The sequence below is a fragment of the Anopheles bellator genome, chromosome 2 (genome assembly GCF_943735745.2).
Source record: "Anopheles bellator chromosome 2, idAnoBellAS_SP24_06.2, whole genome shotgun sequence".
Lineage (NCBI taxonomy): Eukaryota > Metazoa > Arthropoda > Insecta > Diptera > Culicidae > Anopheles > Anopheles bellator.
In genome coordinates, this window is record NC_071286.1 from 52,109,979 (window position 1) to 52,124,902 (window position 14,924).

The 14,924-nt window shown below is 44.6% G+C and overlaps 2 protein-coding genes across 2 annotated transcripts in view; one reads left to right on the forward strand and one right to left on the reverse strand.

The window, feature by feature from the left end:
* The first annotated feature begins 5,087 nt into the window (after positions 1–5,087).
* LOC131210098 (uncharacterized) lies at positions 5,088–9,078 on the forward strand. Its single transcript, XM_058203296.1, has 3 exons — positions 5,088–5,314; positions 7,774–7,907; positions 7,979–9,078. The coding sequence occupies exons 1-3, from the start codon at positions 5,210–5,212 to the stop codon at positions 8,094–8,096; spliced, it is 357 nt and encodes a 118-aa protein (XP_058059279.1). The 5' UTR covers positions 5,088–5,209; the 3' UTR covers positions 8,097–9,078.
* A 4,127-nt stretch (positions 9,079–13,205) lies between these two features.
* The window catches only part of LOC131207693 (uncharacterized), a 68,639-nt gene continuing 66,920 nt past the window's right edge, over positions 13,206–14,924 (reverse strand). The window contains exon 7 of the mRNA XM_058200319.1: positions 13,206–13,629. Within this exon, the coding sequence (XP_058056302.1) occupies positions 13,372–13,629 (258 nt within the window). The 3' untranslated portion in view covers positions 13,206–13,371. The remainder of the gene's footprint in view (positions 13,630–14,924) is intronic.

Sequence of the window (14,924 nt, forward strand, 5' to 3'; positions counted from 1 at the left end):
CCTTAAGGCCTGCCAGTGTTTCTACATACTGACCAGGACTCGTGTCTTGCAGGGGACCCCCCACGGGAAGACATCCTCGTTGTGACATTTTCTGTAACAAGCAATCAAGGTGCAGGGCGAATGAAGTCACCTTCGCCGAGCGGGCGGAGCTGATTTCAATTGTCTCCAAAATGGCCCCATCACTAGGCCCGTGGCTAGAAAAAGGAGCTGGTCCTTCGCCAGTGTACAACCCCCCCGGCCAAGCTGGTCACTGACGCTTGCCCGCGTGGTTTATCGACTTTCCGGCCGCCGAGACAGACATTTTGACAGAAAAATAAAACATCCAAACCCTCGTCAATCATTATGACAGCGATCCATAGCGCGATTTAATAAGCGACCGAAAAGCCGGCCATCATGTGCGGGGCCGTATGTTTGTGTTTTTCATTGCAATAACGAAAATGGTGGTCCGGGTGATGTCCCGGACGATGGGCGTCAAAAATATCGCCCTCTGTTGGTTTAGTTTTGATGGCTTTCAACTCACACGATTGACCCATGAAGGATGTTGGCACGTTTTTTCGCGTAATTATAACACGATTTAAATGCTAGACAGGCAACGAAATCGGCTAGTGAGGGTAACTGCCGTTCCAATACTGGGGAACGGTATCAAAAATCGATGTTTTTTTAGCAGTTAATCCTTAAACAATCGAATCGAAAATTTGTCAAATCATGTCCAACCATGTTGAAAAGAAAGGAAGCTTTGAGGGAGTTAAATAGGGGTGTTAGTTAGGATGGGCTTTAAACCTTAACCCTTAATACTAGGCTGTTCAATAAGTTCGTAGCCTCGATCAGAAAACACATTTTTTATGGTACGATGTACACTTTCGTAATCAGTATGGCCTTCCTGAACATCGATACACTAGTTCCAACGAGACTCCAACGTATAAATTCCATCCCTGAAGTGAGAAACTGGAAGGGCTTCGAAATACGCTTCCATTGATGAAAAACGCTTTTCACGCACGATTTTTTGAGTCTGAAAACAGATGAAAGTCACTAGGGGCCAAATCTGATGAACACGGTGGATACTCCAACAATTCGAAGTTTAATTCATGGATTTTTGCCATTTTCAAAATGCTCTGAGTGACAGAGTGCATTGTCCTGAAGAAAACGCACATTTTTCTTCTGCAAACCGGGTCTTTTCCTACGATTTTTTTGTTTCAGTTAGTCTGAAAGGTTATAACAATAATCAAAATTCTTTTTGTACTAGTTGCCAAGTCAAGTTGTAGTAGCTGACAAACTTCCATACGCATTCCAAAAAAACGGATGCTAATATCTTCCTGGCCGATTCCAGGAGCCGAACTAGTTTCGGAGACGAAGAACCGACTTCACTCTTTACCCTTTTGTTTTGATCCAAAATCATGGTGATAAATTCAAGTTTCAGTGTTGATTCAATGCACAAAATTCACTTTATCTTTTCGAAAAAGCTCAAAATGTTCCCTAGAAACTTGCATTCGAATGCGCTTTTGTTCCATTATTAGCGAATGCGTCACCCATTTTACAAACAGCTTTTAGAAACCCAAAGCTTCCCTCAAAATATTGGTTATACTGCTCAATGAGGCATTATACTAAATCTCTTTTAGTGATTCGACAATTTTCCAATACGATATCCTGTAATTTTTCTACGATCTCAGGCGTTGTGTCTGTTTTTAGGCGTTTTTGACATGCATCGTCTTGAGGACGAGTACGACCACGTTTGAATTCAGAAACATCCCTTTGAGGAATTGAGGACGAAGAATTCTTATACACTTTCAACATTCGTCATTAATTTCCTTTACCTTAAAAAATAAAAATTCTATCCCCTCTCGATACTTGATTTTTTCCGTTGTAAAAATTACTGTGACGTGTCGATACTAAATGGCTTGTAAAAAAAAATTACTGATCGATTGAAATGAAACTTTACATACGTTCATTTGAAGAGTATACCAACATAACTCAAAAAAATAGCCTCGTAGCAATACTCTCTGTTATTTAGAGTACGAACTTATTGAACAACCTAGCATAAAACAAATCGATAACAATTGGTCGAATTAAGCGGAAGAAATAGCCGGAAATGTTGAAGGTTAGTTACAAAACCCAATTACGAAAAGGTTTGTTTTTGAGCGAAGATACGATGTTCCAATTTGCAAAACTGGCCAAGAAAATACTAAACTATCCAAAGAATGTCAAAATAGTTATCTTTGCAAAACTATCCAACCATTGCACGTGATCAAAGTGCCAGGCTCATTGAAGAAAATCATTGATTGCTTTGATCGACCATAAGCTTGTTGGCGTGATTTGACAGATAGATTTTAAAAACAAATTTATGTTTGCCATAAATACATCAACCGTCTTAAAGGACAGTAAAACTGTGTTGCTAATAAATAGGAACAGAATATTCTTTCCCATAATCCACAGTGTTATATTTTCTGTCAGTTCTGTTTCATACTTACTGAAGCATGGTTACAAGTATGTGATCTGGAGTAGCTCCACTAAATAAGTTTCGTTCTGCAGCTTCTTACCACACACGTCGACCATCGTTCGTCATGGCGGTAATCGGTAGGAAAAGTTTCCGTTCCGAATTACGTGGAAATTGGCAGCCAATCTCGTGTCATTTTCCGGGCTGATTATATGCCACTTGCGGACGGGATGCCGCACCGTTTGGGAATAATTACCTCCCGCTCGTTGGGCCACGGAGATAATTACAGCGTTAAAATAGCGAGATAAAGGTCGCTCGACGGAGCGACACGGCGGTTCGAAATGATTCTCCCGACGAGTGCCGTTTCGGTCACTAAATGATTCTCGGGTATCGGGCCGGCGACACAAAGTTTGCCCCTCATTTCACGGTTTACTGAGTTTGAAATGGCTTCCGGTAGCGGCGCAGACGAGCGCACATCCTGCAGCCACAGGCACACACGCGTTCATGGCCTACTGACCAAGCTTGAGGTTTTCGTTGCATTGCAAAAACACGAACCGGGCGACTAGATGGAGGCGCCTGGTGCCTTCAGCCTCTCGGCCGTGATTAATGAAGAACGTTCAAGGGTCGGCCCGTCTTTTTGTCCAACTCCTTGGTCCCCGGCGAAATTAGCATTCCGCCCTTCCGCTCCCGCTTCTGCTGACCGCGAAAACATACCGGTCCACTCTCCAGAGGACTTGAAAAAACCATCGGGAAAAGGAGGCAAAAAGTGCCACGCAGAAAGAGTCGTTTCGTGACACAGTGTCGATGATGTCGACTGGTACAATCGAACTGTCACTGACAGCCGCCGGATGCTGTAATCGACAGCCGGTGGCAGAGGGCTTGCTGCCACCGGACGGACGGATGAAGTCAGTTCTGTTCGCGAGTTTTCTGCCCGGTGGCCTTTTGCCAAAGAAAATATTTGTCTTTCAGTGCCTTTTTTGTGTGTGGCCTATGCAGTGTACGAACTAGCACCGGTCAACCATTTTATGACACGTGTGTGAAACAAGAAGCGAAAACCTGCAGCTGATATGTGGGATGTAAAATAATCAGGTTTCAGTTTGTCGCTGGACAATCCTTTTTGTGGGTTTCGGCCGGAGGTTGTATGTTTAGGCTCGCATGTGTTTTCACAGGCACGTATACGAAGAATTGAATTTTTTTTAGCACCGTGTCATGTCCGGATGCAGTGCGACCTGCCGAAAGAAGCAGCATGGAAGACATGATATGCTATAAAAAATTATTTTGCTAAGTCTTGGCCCTATTCTCTTAAAATAGAAAAACGCCTCGATAAGCTCTCCAAATAATAATATAACATTTCTATGGCTTTTTTTATTGAGCCTAAGTTATTGAATGTTGTATTACTACTATTAATTAGTATTAGTTGTCAATGTCGTGTTATTAAATGTGCTTGATTATACCAAAGTTGAAAATTTTTAACTCTTTAAAGGAAATTTAAATATTCTTTAGTGATCTTGTTATTAACATGTCATAATGCAACAATTTTACAAAGAAATGGTAACGACTTTCCCTTATCTAAAACATAGTTTGTAAACTCTACTCATTCGTCAGATAGATTTAAATTCTATAAGTTTATGCAGGGTGCATAATCACGACAGGGAATATTAAAAAGTTAGACAACTCCGCTCCGTTTTTCAGTCAATTTTGGCAAATGAGCAAGATTTATTTAGGATATAGAATGCCGTTTATTGATAATTTTCTCAAAATACAATACCGATCAAATGATTGCCTCCATTAAATACACAAAAAGACAGAAGAAATTCGGCAACAATAAGCACGCATAGTTTTCTCAGTTAAATGATTATTTTAAGTGTGGAACAACCTCACTTTTTAGTGTAAATTGATTTAGAAATAAAACGGCATAGAATAGCATTTCAAAATCTGGTTGATTTGTAAAAATCCACTGACAGGTGGCGAAGTTATTCAACATTTAAATATCCCTTGTCGTGATTACGCACCCTGTACGTTGGCTAACTTTTAACTAAATTTTATATAAAACAAGTTTAAGAGATAAACTCTTCATCAATAGTAAACGCCTTTTCCATAATAACATCAGGATGTGAAGGGCGTGTAATAGTTGATAAAAAATGTTGGGGCCAAAAATACTGCAATACTTTCTGATGTTTTATGTATCCGCAAATACAATGGTTTGAAGTAGTTATCTTAAAGAAAGCAATAAAAACTCTGGTACGCGAGTTTGTCTTTGCTCGCACGATGCTAAAGAAAAACACGAAGCGTGATGGTTTTGCTGCGGAAACTAGTCATCGGATGCCCGCACACTTCCGTTGCATTATTTACCATCACGAACGGGGGCCAGGGATAAGGACAATCTTGTTTCACAATCTGCCCCCGGCGGGCCGGTTTTGCAACGCTTACAGCTGATAAATATTAATCTTAACTTTTTCCGCGGATCAGCCGGCCGGGACGAGGACAGAATGTTCAATCCATCGCCCGGTGGGGTCGATGATGATATCGCCTTTCCTGCGCGCAGATCTCAAGACACGGCCCTTAGGGCATTCCTTCAAACCCCTTGGGGAAGGTGCTAATTGTATTTCATTTTCATAACACTTGGCCGTGCGGTTTTGCCTATTTACAGCCCCGTTTGACCGAAAGCGTTCGTAGCGCACCGTGAGCAACGTGACCGCCAAGGACAGCCCAGGGAGCTCGTCCTGCCACAGGTGCCAACAGCCACCGTCTTCTGCCCGGCCGTTCCCGTGAGTTGCAATGGCTGCATCGGCGACATTCTCGCGACAGGTCCTGTTCGCCCTGGCACTGCTGTGCGTCCTAAAGCTGGGCGCTGCTCGACCGCAAAATGCAATCGATAATCAGGTAAGCTGCTTGTGGTTAGCTCGGGAGCTTATTGGCCGGGCCAAACCAGCGAACCCATCCAGCGGTTACACACTGGGCAGTCGGTCGGTCTATTGTTTTTCAATTTGTCCCCTTTTATTGTGATCCGTCGAGAACCGCTCGAATGTAACGTGTAACGATTGTTGACTCTCATGTTATGTTTCAATTTCACTGCGACAAACTTGCCAATTTAGTTGCGTGGTGGCCAACGTCCTTTTTTATGCTTTACCTCGGACCTTTTAAACTATCGTCTGGCACGTGATGCCCATTTTTGCTTTGAGTGCCACGGCACGGTCAACCAGCTGTTGTGGGCCCATCGAACGCACCGATGTCAGGCCACATTCCGAGCACAGCGCCCTGGCAATCAGTATGGAAAGGAGGTAGAAATTGGCCGACAAGTCCCACAGGATGCACCTCGTTGCTCCAATCGGGCACAAATGCTTGCAGTTTGCGTTCTTCGGAAGATGGTCCAGGGGCTTCGGTTCCACCGTTCGTGGTGATTTATCGCGTTTAGCCGGCGTATGTCGCCGAAGCCGAGAGCTAACGCGATGTGAATCGCATTTTTCTGCTTCCCTTGCCGTCACGCGCAACAGGTAGGACAAGAAAAGCTTTTATCTTGTCGACAGATATTATCGGGGATCTTTGGACAGAATATGTAGGTTTTTCAGGATCAGCAGCAGCAGAAAGTGTGGGTAATATTTGTGGAATAAAACGAATCTCCATTCCGGCGACATTCAAAGCAGTTTAGGAGGGTCCTATCGAATGTTTGTCGAGAAACGAATAGAATCGAAACTTCAAAGGAGAGCTCTATCAATCCCTTGTAGAGTTTTTGGAGTTTGTTAAATTGAATTACTTATTACAATTATTATCGAATCGAAACTCCATCTTTAAATTTGTTTTTAATTAAAGAAAAAGGCCATGTTATCGAGTAAAGTAATAACAGTAAAGGCAAAACCTGCTAAATTTTCCCAAATGTTATTTCCAACTGTTGTTTGGAGTTAGTTTGAAACCTCCGACCTTACAATATGGGTGGAGCAAACTTAAAAACAACCATCATTTGTTAATAATGTATTATTTATTTAGTAAAACAAAGATTTGTTCTTTCGACTAGAAACTCGAACCCGATACCACAATCATTTTTTTTAATCTTAGAAGAAAGAACCAGGTTGTATTTATATGAGGCTGGGGAAAAAGTAATCCATTATTTTTGGGTGAAATTCAAAACTTTAATTAAGATGCTTCCGATGTTACGATTTACGTCAAATATGCACCGTTTTGTTGGAAAATTTGTTGTCTTTTCAGAAGCAGGCTCATGTCTCTCTTGTGGTTAGTTTTGGTTGTTGGTGAAAAACTGTAGCAATCTTTTTCACAATCATTTTTCATTTCAATTTCATTTTTCTTCCGGATTCGTTTCTGGTTAACCGCTAGCTAAAATGGTCCAATCGTTGACAGTAGAGATCGGAAGTCAGTGTTTGTCCTTACGGAAGCAACTCATCATAAACGGTTCCTTTCAAGTTCCACCATATACCATAGTGGAAAAGAAAATTTCACGTAATTCGCTTTTACAGTATCGATATCATTAGCACCATTCACAATGTCAGGGGCCTAGCTTCAATTTTCGCCATTGTCAAAGAAAAACGGTTAAATGTACTTATTTTTCCGTTAGTTGACTTCCATAGTTAACAGCTGAAAGAACAGTGAAAGCATTTGCAAGCAAAACAAGTATGAAGTATTAGCTTTAAACTTGAAACTGTACAATCGATACTTCACGAGATATCGATCCCTAAGGGCATCTATCTCGAAATTAATGGATTACTTTTTCCTCAGCCTTACATTTATTTACTGAACAGTTTTTAAAAAGCTTTATCTGCTCGAAAGCTAAACATAAACAATCGAAGCGTTTGCCTCTGGCGTCTGCTAATGATTGATATTTCTTGACTGTTTTGTATGCCTCCAAGTGGTTGGATTGATGTCAATTAACTAAAATCCAAACCAGCAAACCGTTGTCCCCGGGCACACCGGTAGTCCGGGTCCACGGATTATTTCCCCGCGTTTGATGAGTTTGGATGTCTTTTACACCGGATGAAATTCTAGTCACCTGAATTCATTTGACGGATTGCGCACTTAAACGAGTTCATCTTAAATTGGATTCACAAATTAATCGTGAGACGTAGGTGTCTGGCGTGTGGCACAATCCGTTTCCATCCCTCTTCGGGAAGCCTTCACAGCTTTCGAGTCGCGTTCGGTGTTTGACAAATTAAGAAAACCCTCCTGAAAGATGAACCACGGCCTGGGCCACACCATTTTCTCAAGGTTCTCGACGCCTGGCCTGGCTCGTCTTCCGACCCGGACGATGACAAATGGGGACGATTATTATGTAGACCGGCTCCCACTAGCACCGGTATTTAAAACCTGCCGATGCCGATGTTTTCTTTTCAAAGGATCTGCCCGAGATAAACCCGAGCGAACTGCGGAAGCTGTACTCGAACTACAACTCGTACGTCTCGAACCAGCTGGACAACTATGGACTGGATCCGTTGCAGCTGCAACTGTTGGCCCAGTACGCCCAGAGCAAGTAAGTTCTCGCCACGCCGCCGTTGTCCGTTTAAGGTTTGTGGTTTTATTTCCCTGTTCCCCGGTTTCTAGTGCCATCAGTGGCGGTGGCGGTGGCGGATGGGACCAGCTGTACCGGGCGCCGGAAATGAAGCGCCAAATTCGGTACCGCCAGTGCTACTTTAATCCCATCTCCTGCTTCAAGAAGTAAGCGTTCCGGCCCCCTATTCTAGGAAGTAAGATCGCGAGCGGTGTGTTTGAGAATGCTGCGTAACGTCGGTGGCGGTGGTCCGGACTGTCCCCAGCGGGTCCTTCACATTTCCACCCCGCCATCAATGCCCCCCTCCTAGCACCCGGGGGGGAAATACCGGGAACCCAACCTCCTCCCCGATCTCCGAAGATGCTGCTGGTGGGTTTGCCGAGGCTGAGCCTGCTGGTGACTGGAAGGATGCGGAAGGATCCGTCATATTTGTGGATTAGAACAAAAAACACTATAAGCACAAGAGAGAAAAATTATCAAAAAAAAAACACAAAAAACATTCCTAGCAAAAACCCACATACACGTATATTTGCGTGAGTGTGTGTTAAGTCTTCTCCGGCGATCGGTTGCTGCTAGCCTAGTATTGGATGTGGACAGGGACTGGACGTTTATTTGCATGTTTAAACGCAAACCGAACATATTTTATTGGGACTGCGCGCATTTTGTGTGCGTGTTCGAGCAGGAAACATAAAGAAATCATAATCATAATGCGCCCAGCACGACGACCGCGCATCCCAAAGCCCTATTGCCATGTTTCTCACCTCACTGTGAACCATTGGAAAATACAATGAATGAATGTACTAACCCGTAACTGTTACCTAGTTGTCTCTTGCGAAAACCGAGCGGTGACCAATGCTTACCATTTTCTCCTCGTTCTCCTCGTTCGGCGACGGAAAAGGATCAGACGGACAAGTCAGGATGATTGAAAGCGATCCCTACATAACCCTATGAGCGTGGTGACGGCTCACGTTTCGAAGCGGAAGCCGAGCTTCCAGAAAGTTAGGAATCAAACTATAATCGCACACATGCATACACACAGAAAGCATGATCGAACGACGCGACCGACCGGACCGACAGGATCTTTTGAATTCCCGAGAGCACAAGCATTTATGTTGCATGCCGCAGACACATATATTTATCGCAAATCTCAATAAACTAGAACTGCTGTAAAAAGGACGTGAAGTATGAGTTGGTACAGGACGAAACAAAAACAAACACGGGTTGTATTTACTACTTACTGTTGTCCTGTTTTCCCGCCTATGGCTTGTAGTGGAACTGCGGAGAAATCAATCAGTGTGTCGGGTAAGTATTCGAGAGTCGTGATCGTGAGAATGGCATTTCTTTACACACTTGATCTTCGAGCAACGTCAGCACTCGTTCGGTACTTGAAACTCGATAGCTCCTTACCGTATTGAGCCAAATCAACTTGCGGCTGATTCGAGGTTTTTCGTGGAGCCCTGCGTACGTCATATTTTCACTGAACTACTGTACTTGTTTCCCAAACAACGTCACGAAGGCGATGTTTGGACAAGTCTCTAGGCCCTCCGGTGCCCCGGAGAAAAGGCCAAAGCTTCACCGTGCATAATTCATCCCACGTTCGTCACGGGTTAGCCTCGGTGAAGTTTTGGCACACATTTTGCCAGCGGAAGCCAGCGGATGTTACGGGACGGAGAATAAGCATTAGAAAATCTTACCCTGGCGTACGAGATTGTCCCTATCAAAGGAAAACTGTGACGTCGTACCAAGAGGGGCGATGAAACGGAACGCTCCACCCTTCGATACAGGTGTTGATGAAATTTTTGCACCGACAACGTTAACAAAGCGATAACGAGCGTGTCACGGGGCGAGGGAGATGGGACGCGCTCCAGACGGCGTGTCTGGTGAATGCAAATATTTGCCCATCGCATCTTCAAACGGCCCGACGGCGTTTGATAGGCTGATGCGAAGTCAGGATCCGGTCAGGTCCGGTAAGATTGTTGGTGTCACGAGAGCTTGCCACGGTTCTTGAAACCGTTTTTTTTTCGCAATTCGAAAACCTCGCGACTCTTTCAGTCGCAGTTCGTTGAAACGGCCTTAGACGGCAAGCAATCGATCGGCATGCGATGCGAGATAAATGTTACTTTTGATTAAGGACGGTCGATAGGATGAAAATTTTTCTTTAGTCAATCAAAGTAAATAATTGCTTTGACAGGCTTAACAAATTTTGTTAAATTAAGTGGGGTCTTTTCACGTACTCCAAGGATCATGGATGGTTTTACATGCTTTCAATGGTTGGCTGGTGTGGAGAACGATGTTGATAGTTCAAAACCAAGATAGTTCACGAGGTGCTGCCTTACTACTTCTGGCTATCCTGTTGTAAGGTGATATCTTCAACGATAAGGCTTGTTGCTTCTTGAAAGATTTTTTCTTTTTTCAAGCTTACGAGTCCCCATGACCTGGAAAGACCATCAACTAGTAAGTTTCATCAATGAGATCCCTGGAGCATAATGCCTTGCGTAATTTGTTTCCTAATGTTGATTTGGACCCCATATAGCAAAGAATTTCAAGAACTCATTTGGCTAATGGAGGAGGTTCAAAGGGTTTGTGGAGGATATATTTGCTATTTTTTTATCAATACGTTTTGGTGTTGATTTCTTGCGCCCATGATCTTTACTATGATGAACACGATCTTCGTTTTCATAACCCTTGATTATTAAGATTTAGTGGAACGGCCTAATGTCTTGGGAATTCTTCACCGTGCGTTTTTCAGTCTGAATTTTGCATTTTGAATATGAAAACATTAAAAAAAATCCCGTCATTATGGTTCATAAGTAACAAAATGTAAATTTGTTTATTATCCTGCAAAACGAAGAAAATTAAGAAAATTGGTATGAAATAGTGGAATCTATGAGCTTCCAAATTCAACTGAACTTGCTTTCGCGGTGCTCAAATTCACAAACGAACCCCTTCACAATTCGTCTACGAGGTTAAATAAAAATATCATGTAATCCTTAGAATTTTACCCTGTTCCCGTCATCCAATGGGTGACAGACTCACCGTCCTTCCGCACTTTCTTCCTACCAGGTTTTATATTCTCCATTATCGATATCGATATATCAATTTTTCTCCAAACCAATCGGTATGAAATTTTGCACAGCGTAGTTTTGTGACACCAGAAAGTGAATACAGAACAGTGCGGCCCTCCCACACCATAGGGTAGGGGGGCTCCCATACAAACATAACATAACATTCAGCATAATTCGGGTTGTTTTGGAACAAATCGAACCAAATTCTGCAGATAGGAGTTTTGCCTTGCATCCAACGGGAAGTGAGAAGGGAAGTCAATCGTATACGTCACCAGAAAGTCCAATCCTCTGAAACGCCAGATAATTGGATAATTGAACAAATATGTTTTCTTACCTTTGTAGATCATTTACATAAATAAATGTTTTGCCTTTAAGAAATTGAAACACCACAACTTTCTTGGTGTAAAAATAGTTTCACATTCGCGATTATGGCTTATTTGGGTTTAGCTGCTTCTTGAAACTGCCACTTATGCTTTATCATGCAGACTACGCCGGATGACATACACTGCAGAGACTTTTCCACCTTCTAACCACCTTCTCGTCTAATTGAAGTTATTGGTACATAATTTTGGCGGATAGATGAGATTGAGCAATTCAATACCAGCTGAACAACAAAATAATGATGTATGAAAAAAATTGCGCAGTTTTAGTTTACAGTGTACGTGAAACTACCGATTAGCCGAGACCCGAACCGTTGAAACCGGTTGTGGATTGTGCCTTGGAAAACATCGCTCACGAAGCGTTTCTCTCGCTTCGTGCGTTTGCGTTTGCTATTCGTTTGATATTTGCTATTCGTTTGCGAGCGTTTGCTATTCGAACGTTTGAATTTGAATCTGAATCACGTTGCTATTGTTTCACTTTCTTACCTTCTGTGCATCGAACAATTTGTCTACATGCCCGATGACGAGTCTGCCTTCAAACGCACAGAATAGAGTCTCTTGACCATTGGAGAATTGGGACAATTTCGAAGGCTCATCGTATTTGATGCAACCGCAACTCAAAGCAATTAAGAAGAATAGAATAAGAAATATTTTCCAAAAGACGTCAGGACATTCAACCTTGCTGCTCGGGTATCCTAAGGCACCCCAAGTGGCCGCACTTTGGATGCGCTTCAACTTACCGTCGAGTTTCCCAGGAATAACGCAACACCCGGTTGGTTCTATTTGATATGTATTATTTCATTGAAATGTCTTTATTTTCCTATATACTTTCACGACCTCACCGACCATCCGCTCATTAAGATGACGATTAATTGCACCGTGCGCAAGAGACCTTCGGAGAGGCGGCACACGTATCCGGTCTATCTAGATTTGCAAAAGTTTTCTTAAGCTCGCATTTTTAAATACTGATACAATTTAAATAACATACTCGCTAACGTGTACTATGTGTCTACCTATTTATGCTGCCTGTTTGTAACGTCTATTCTGCTCGAAGCGCAGAGCAGAGCGCAGAGTGAAATAACCACGTCGTTCTCCTGTGCACGGTGCACGGGGAACACAAATCGAATGAAATCGCCGTGTTTTCGATGAAATCCGTTTTTCTTGAAGCGGGGTGCGCTGCGATATCTCCTGGGTGTGCGCTTAGCTTAGTGGAATTGTTGGAGAGGGACACGTGGGCATTAAGATTGCACTGCCTGCCTGCCTGGCGATGGCGATGAAAGGATGGAAAAAAAAGGATGCCGAAGCCAGCAGCAGCTCTCGGTGCACTTTCGGGTCGGGTCTTCGCACCGGCTTCGCTTGGACCAACGTAACAAAGTCTACTAGCTACACGATAAACTAACAGAATAAATAACGACAAATTAACAACTTTGAGTCGCCGCATCTTACTAAACGTGTCTGGGTGTGTTTGTTTTTCCCCCCTTTGTGTGCTCTATTATCAAGATGTCTTATTTCGCTTTCTTCACCCTTTCTTCGGCTCAGCTTTTCCGTCTAAACAATTCACCAACCGATTGAGGGGTTTTCCAGAATCCATTATCGATCCATTATTGCGCTGGAGAGGATGATTTTGGAGCATTTTCCGCAAAACGAGCGCGCCACACTCTGCGCCGTGCGTCGGTTTCTTTGGCTAGGAGAGTACATCACCGTGACGTTGTGACGTTGAGTTGCCGAAAGGAGAGCCAGCCAGTGGGTCTTTGCCCATCCCGGCTTGATGTAACGTTAAAAAATAAACGTAACTTAAACGTAGGTATTGTACATGTCCCGGCTTGCTTGTGGAGTGTGTGGGTGTGTGTGTGTGGATGATGTGGAGGAACCCCCACCCCCGCGTGGGCCGCCCATCGGTGTGTAAGTACGTCGCGATCGCTTCTGTTTCGATGTGTTTTTTTTCGGGGCCCACAGGCAGGGGCTCCTGAATCCAGAAGGAGAGAAAGCCCGATCTCCCGATTAACCGATCGAGCCGTTGCTCGGGGGCCGATTGGTGGGAGTTGTGTCGCCTTTGCTGCTACCGCTGCCACTGCTGTTGGTCCGTGTCGGCGGCGTCGGAACGGCACAGAGCGTGCAGGGACAGGGACCACCCAGCTTTTTGGCCAACATCGAGCGCAGCTTGAGCGCCGGGCCCAGCTTCATGCCGAGCGAGTTCGTCAGGTGTTCCTCGGTCAGCAGCGGCAACCCGGCACCGTCGATGCTTTGATCACGAAAGTTCTGCAAAGGAATAATGGAACAGGACCAAAAAAAAAAAAAACGGAGTTTAGACAGGAGGGCCAAACATGCGCAACGATATCCGGCTCGCGATCGCAACGGTGCCCCGCGTGTAAACCAGAAACGAGTCCGATGTTTCGAGCTCGGTGCAGATCGTGCAAATAGAGAAATAATCGGACTCGGTGACAGGAAAACAATCTCTCCTCCAACGGGCTGCTGCTGGGTGGACTACCGGGGGGAGTGGACACATAAGTATATATTTTCCGATAGTTCACGATCGACCTTCGAATTGGCAAAGGGAACCAACGAAACATTCGTTTCGCTCTCGCAACAATCCCACAAAATCCGTTACCCATCGCCGGAGACCCACTTTCCAAGGGGCTACGGAACATAACGGAAGGACAGGTTAGATGCCGACCGCCGTCCTGTAGGGTGAAGCAAAGTTGAACAACTTGCAGGCAGGAAATCAGGGCAACTTGGCTACGCGGGGGCGATTCCGCCATTTACATCGCTCGGCGCTAGATTCATCGGCCCCGGCTCGAGTCCTCATTTGCGCACTGCACCGGACCCGGGGTAGGACTCCCTCACTCGAATAAGCCCACGGCCAACGGCGCGAGAAGGGAAGCAAGCAAAAAAAAAAACCGGCCACAAGATTATGCATATCAAACATCAGGCTCCCGAAAGATGCAAGGAGGCCCGAGGTTGGAGTCATGCAGTCAAAACAAGCTAAAACAGAGCCGGAGAGAGAGAGAGAGACTCATGGCACGCGCCCCCGGGCTGGTGCCGTCACGATCCTACCATTAAAGTTTCGTAATGATGGGCTGCAGCAACCGGACCCGGCCCGGGACCATTGTGGAGAGAAGGCCGCGCGGCCCTTCAGGGACGCGGGCCCTGTTGCGGACGGCGGAGGTGGGGGGGGGCACAGGATTCGCGGCAAGATTCTAATGTGGTTTTGATGAGTTTCGTGAAAAGGCGGATTCGTTCGAGTTCTTCGCCTCTTCGGCTCTCCGGAAGGTGATTCGGGAAGGATACTTTGCGAAAATCGGACCCTTGTCAGTGGGCAACTCGTGGATGCGAATCTGACAGTCATCAGAAATTTGATTGGCTCGGCTCTTTTCGATGCTAATTTTTAGTGATATTTCTATCAAATTGTTTTTTAGACGCTAACATTCGCTAACCAATGCTCCGAATTCACCGAACAGTGTCCAAAAATGGGCGGAAAGTTAGCACAGGCTCTTGCGAAGGGCTTCAGGCAGCTGATGGATATGTTTGGCTTTGAAGAAATACATTATTTTCTA

Coding starts and splice junctions, on each gene's coding strand:
- LOC131210098 (XM_058203296.1), top strand. CDS start 5,210: ATGGCTGCATCGGCGACATTCTCGCGACAGGTCCTGTTCGCCCTGGCA. Junction 5,315..7,773: donor AAAATGCAATCGATAATCAG/GTAAGCTGCTTG, acceptor TTCTTTTCAAAG/GATCTGCCCGAGATAAACCC. Junction 7,908..7,978: donor GCCCAGTACGCCCAGAGCAA/GTAAGTTCTCGC, acceptor CCCGGTTTCTAG/TGCCATCAGTGGCGGTGGCG.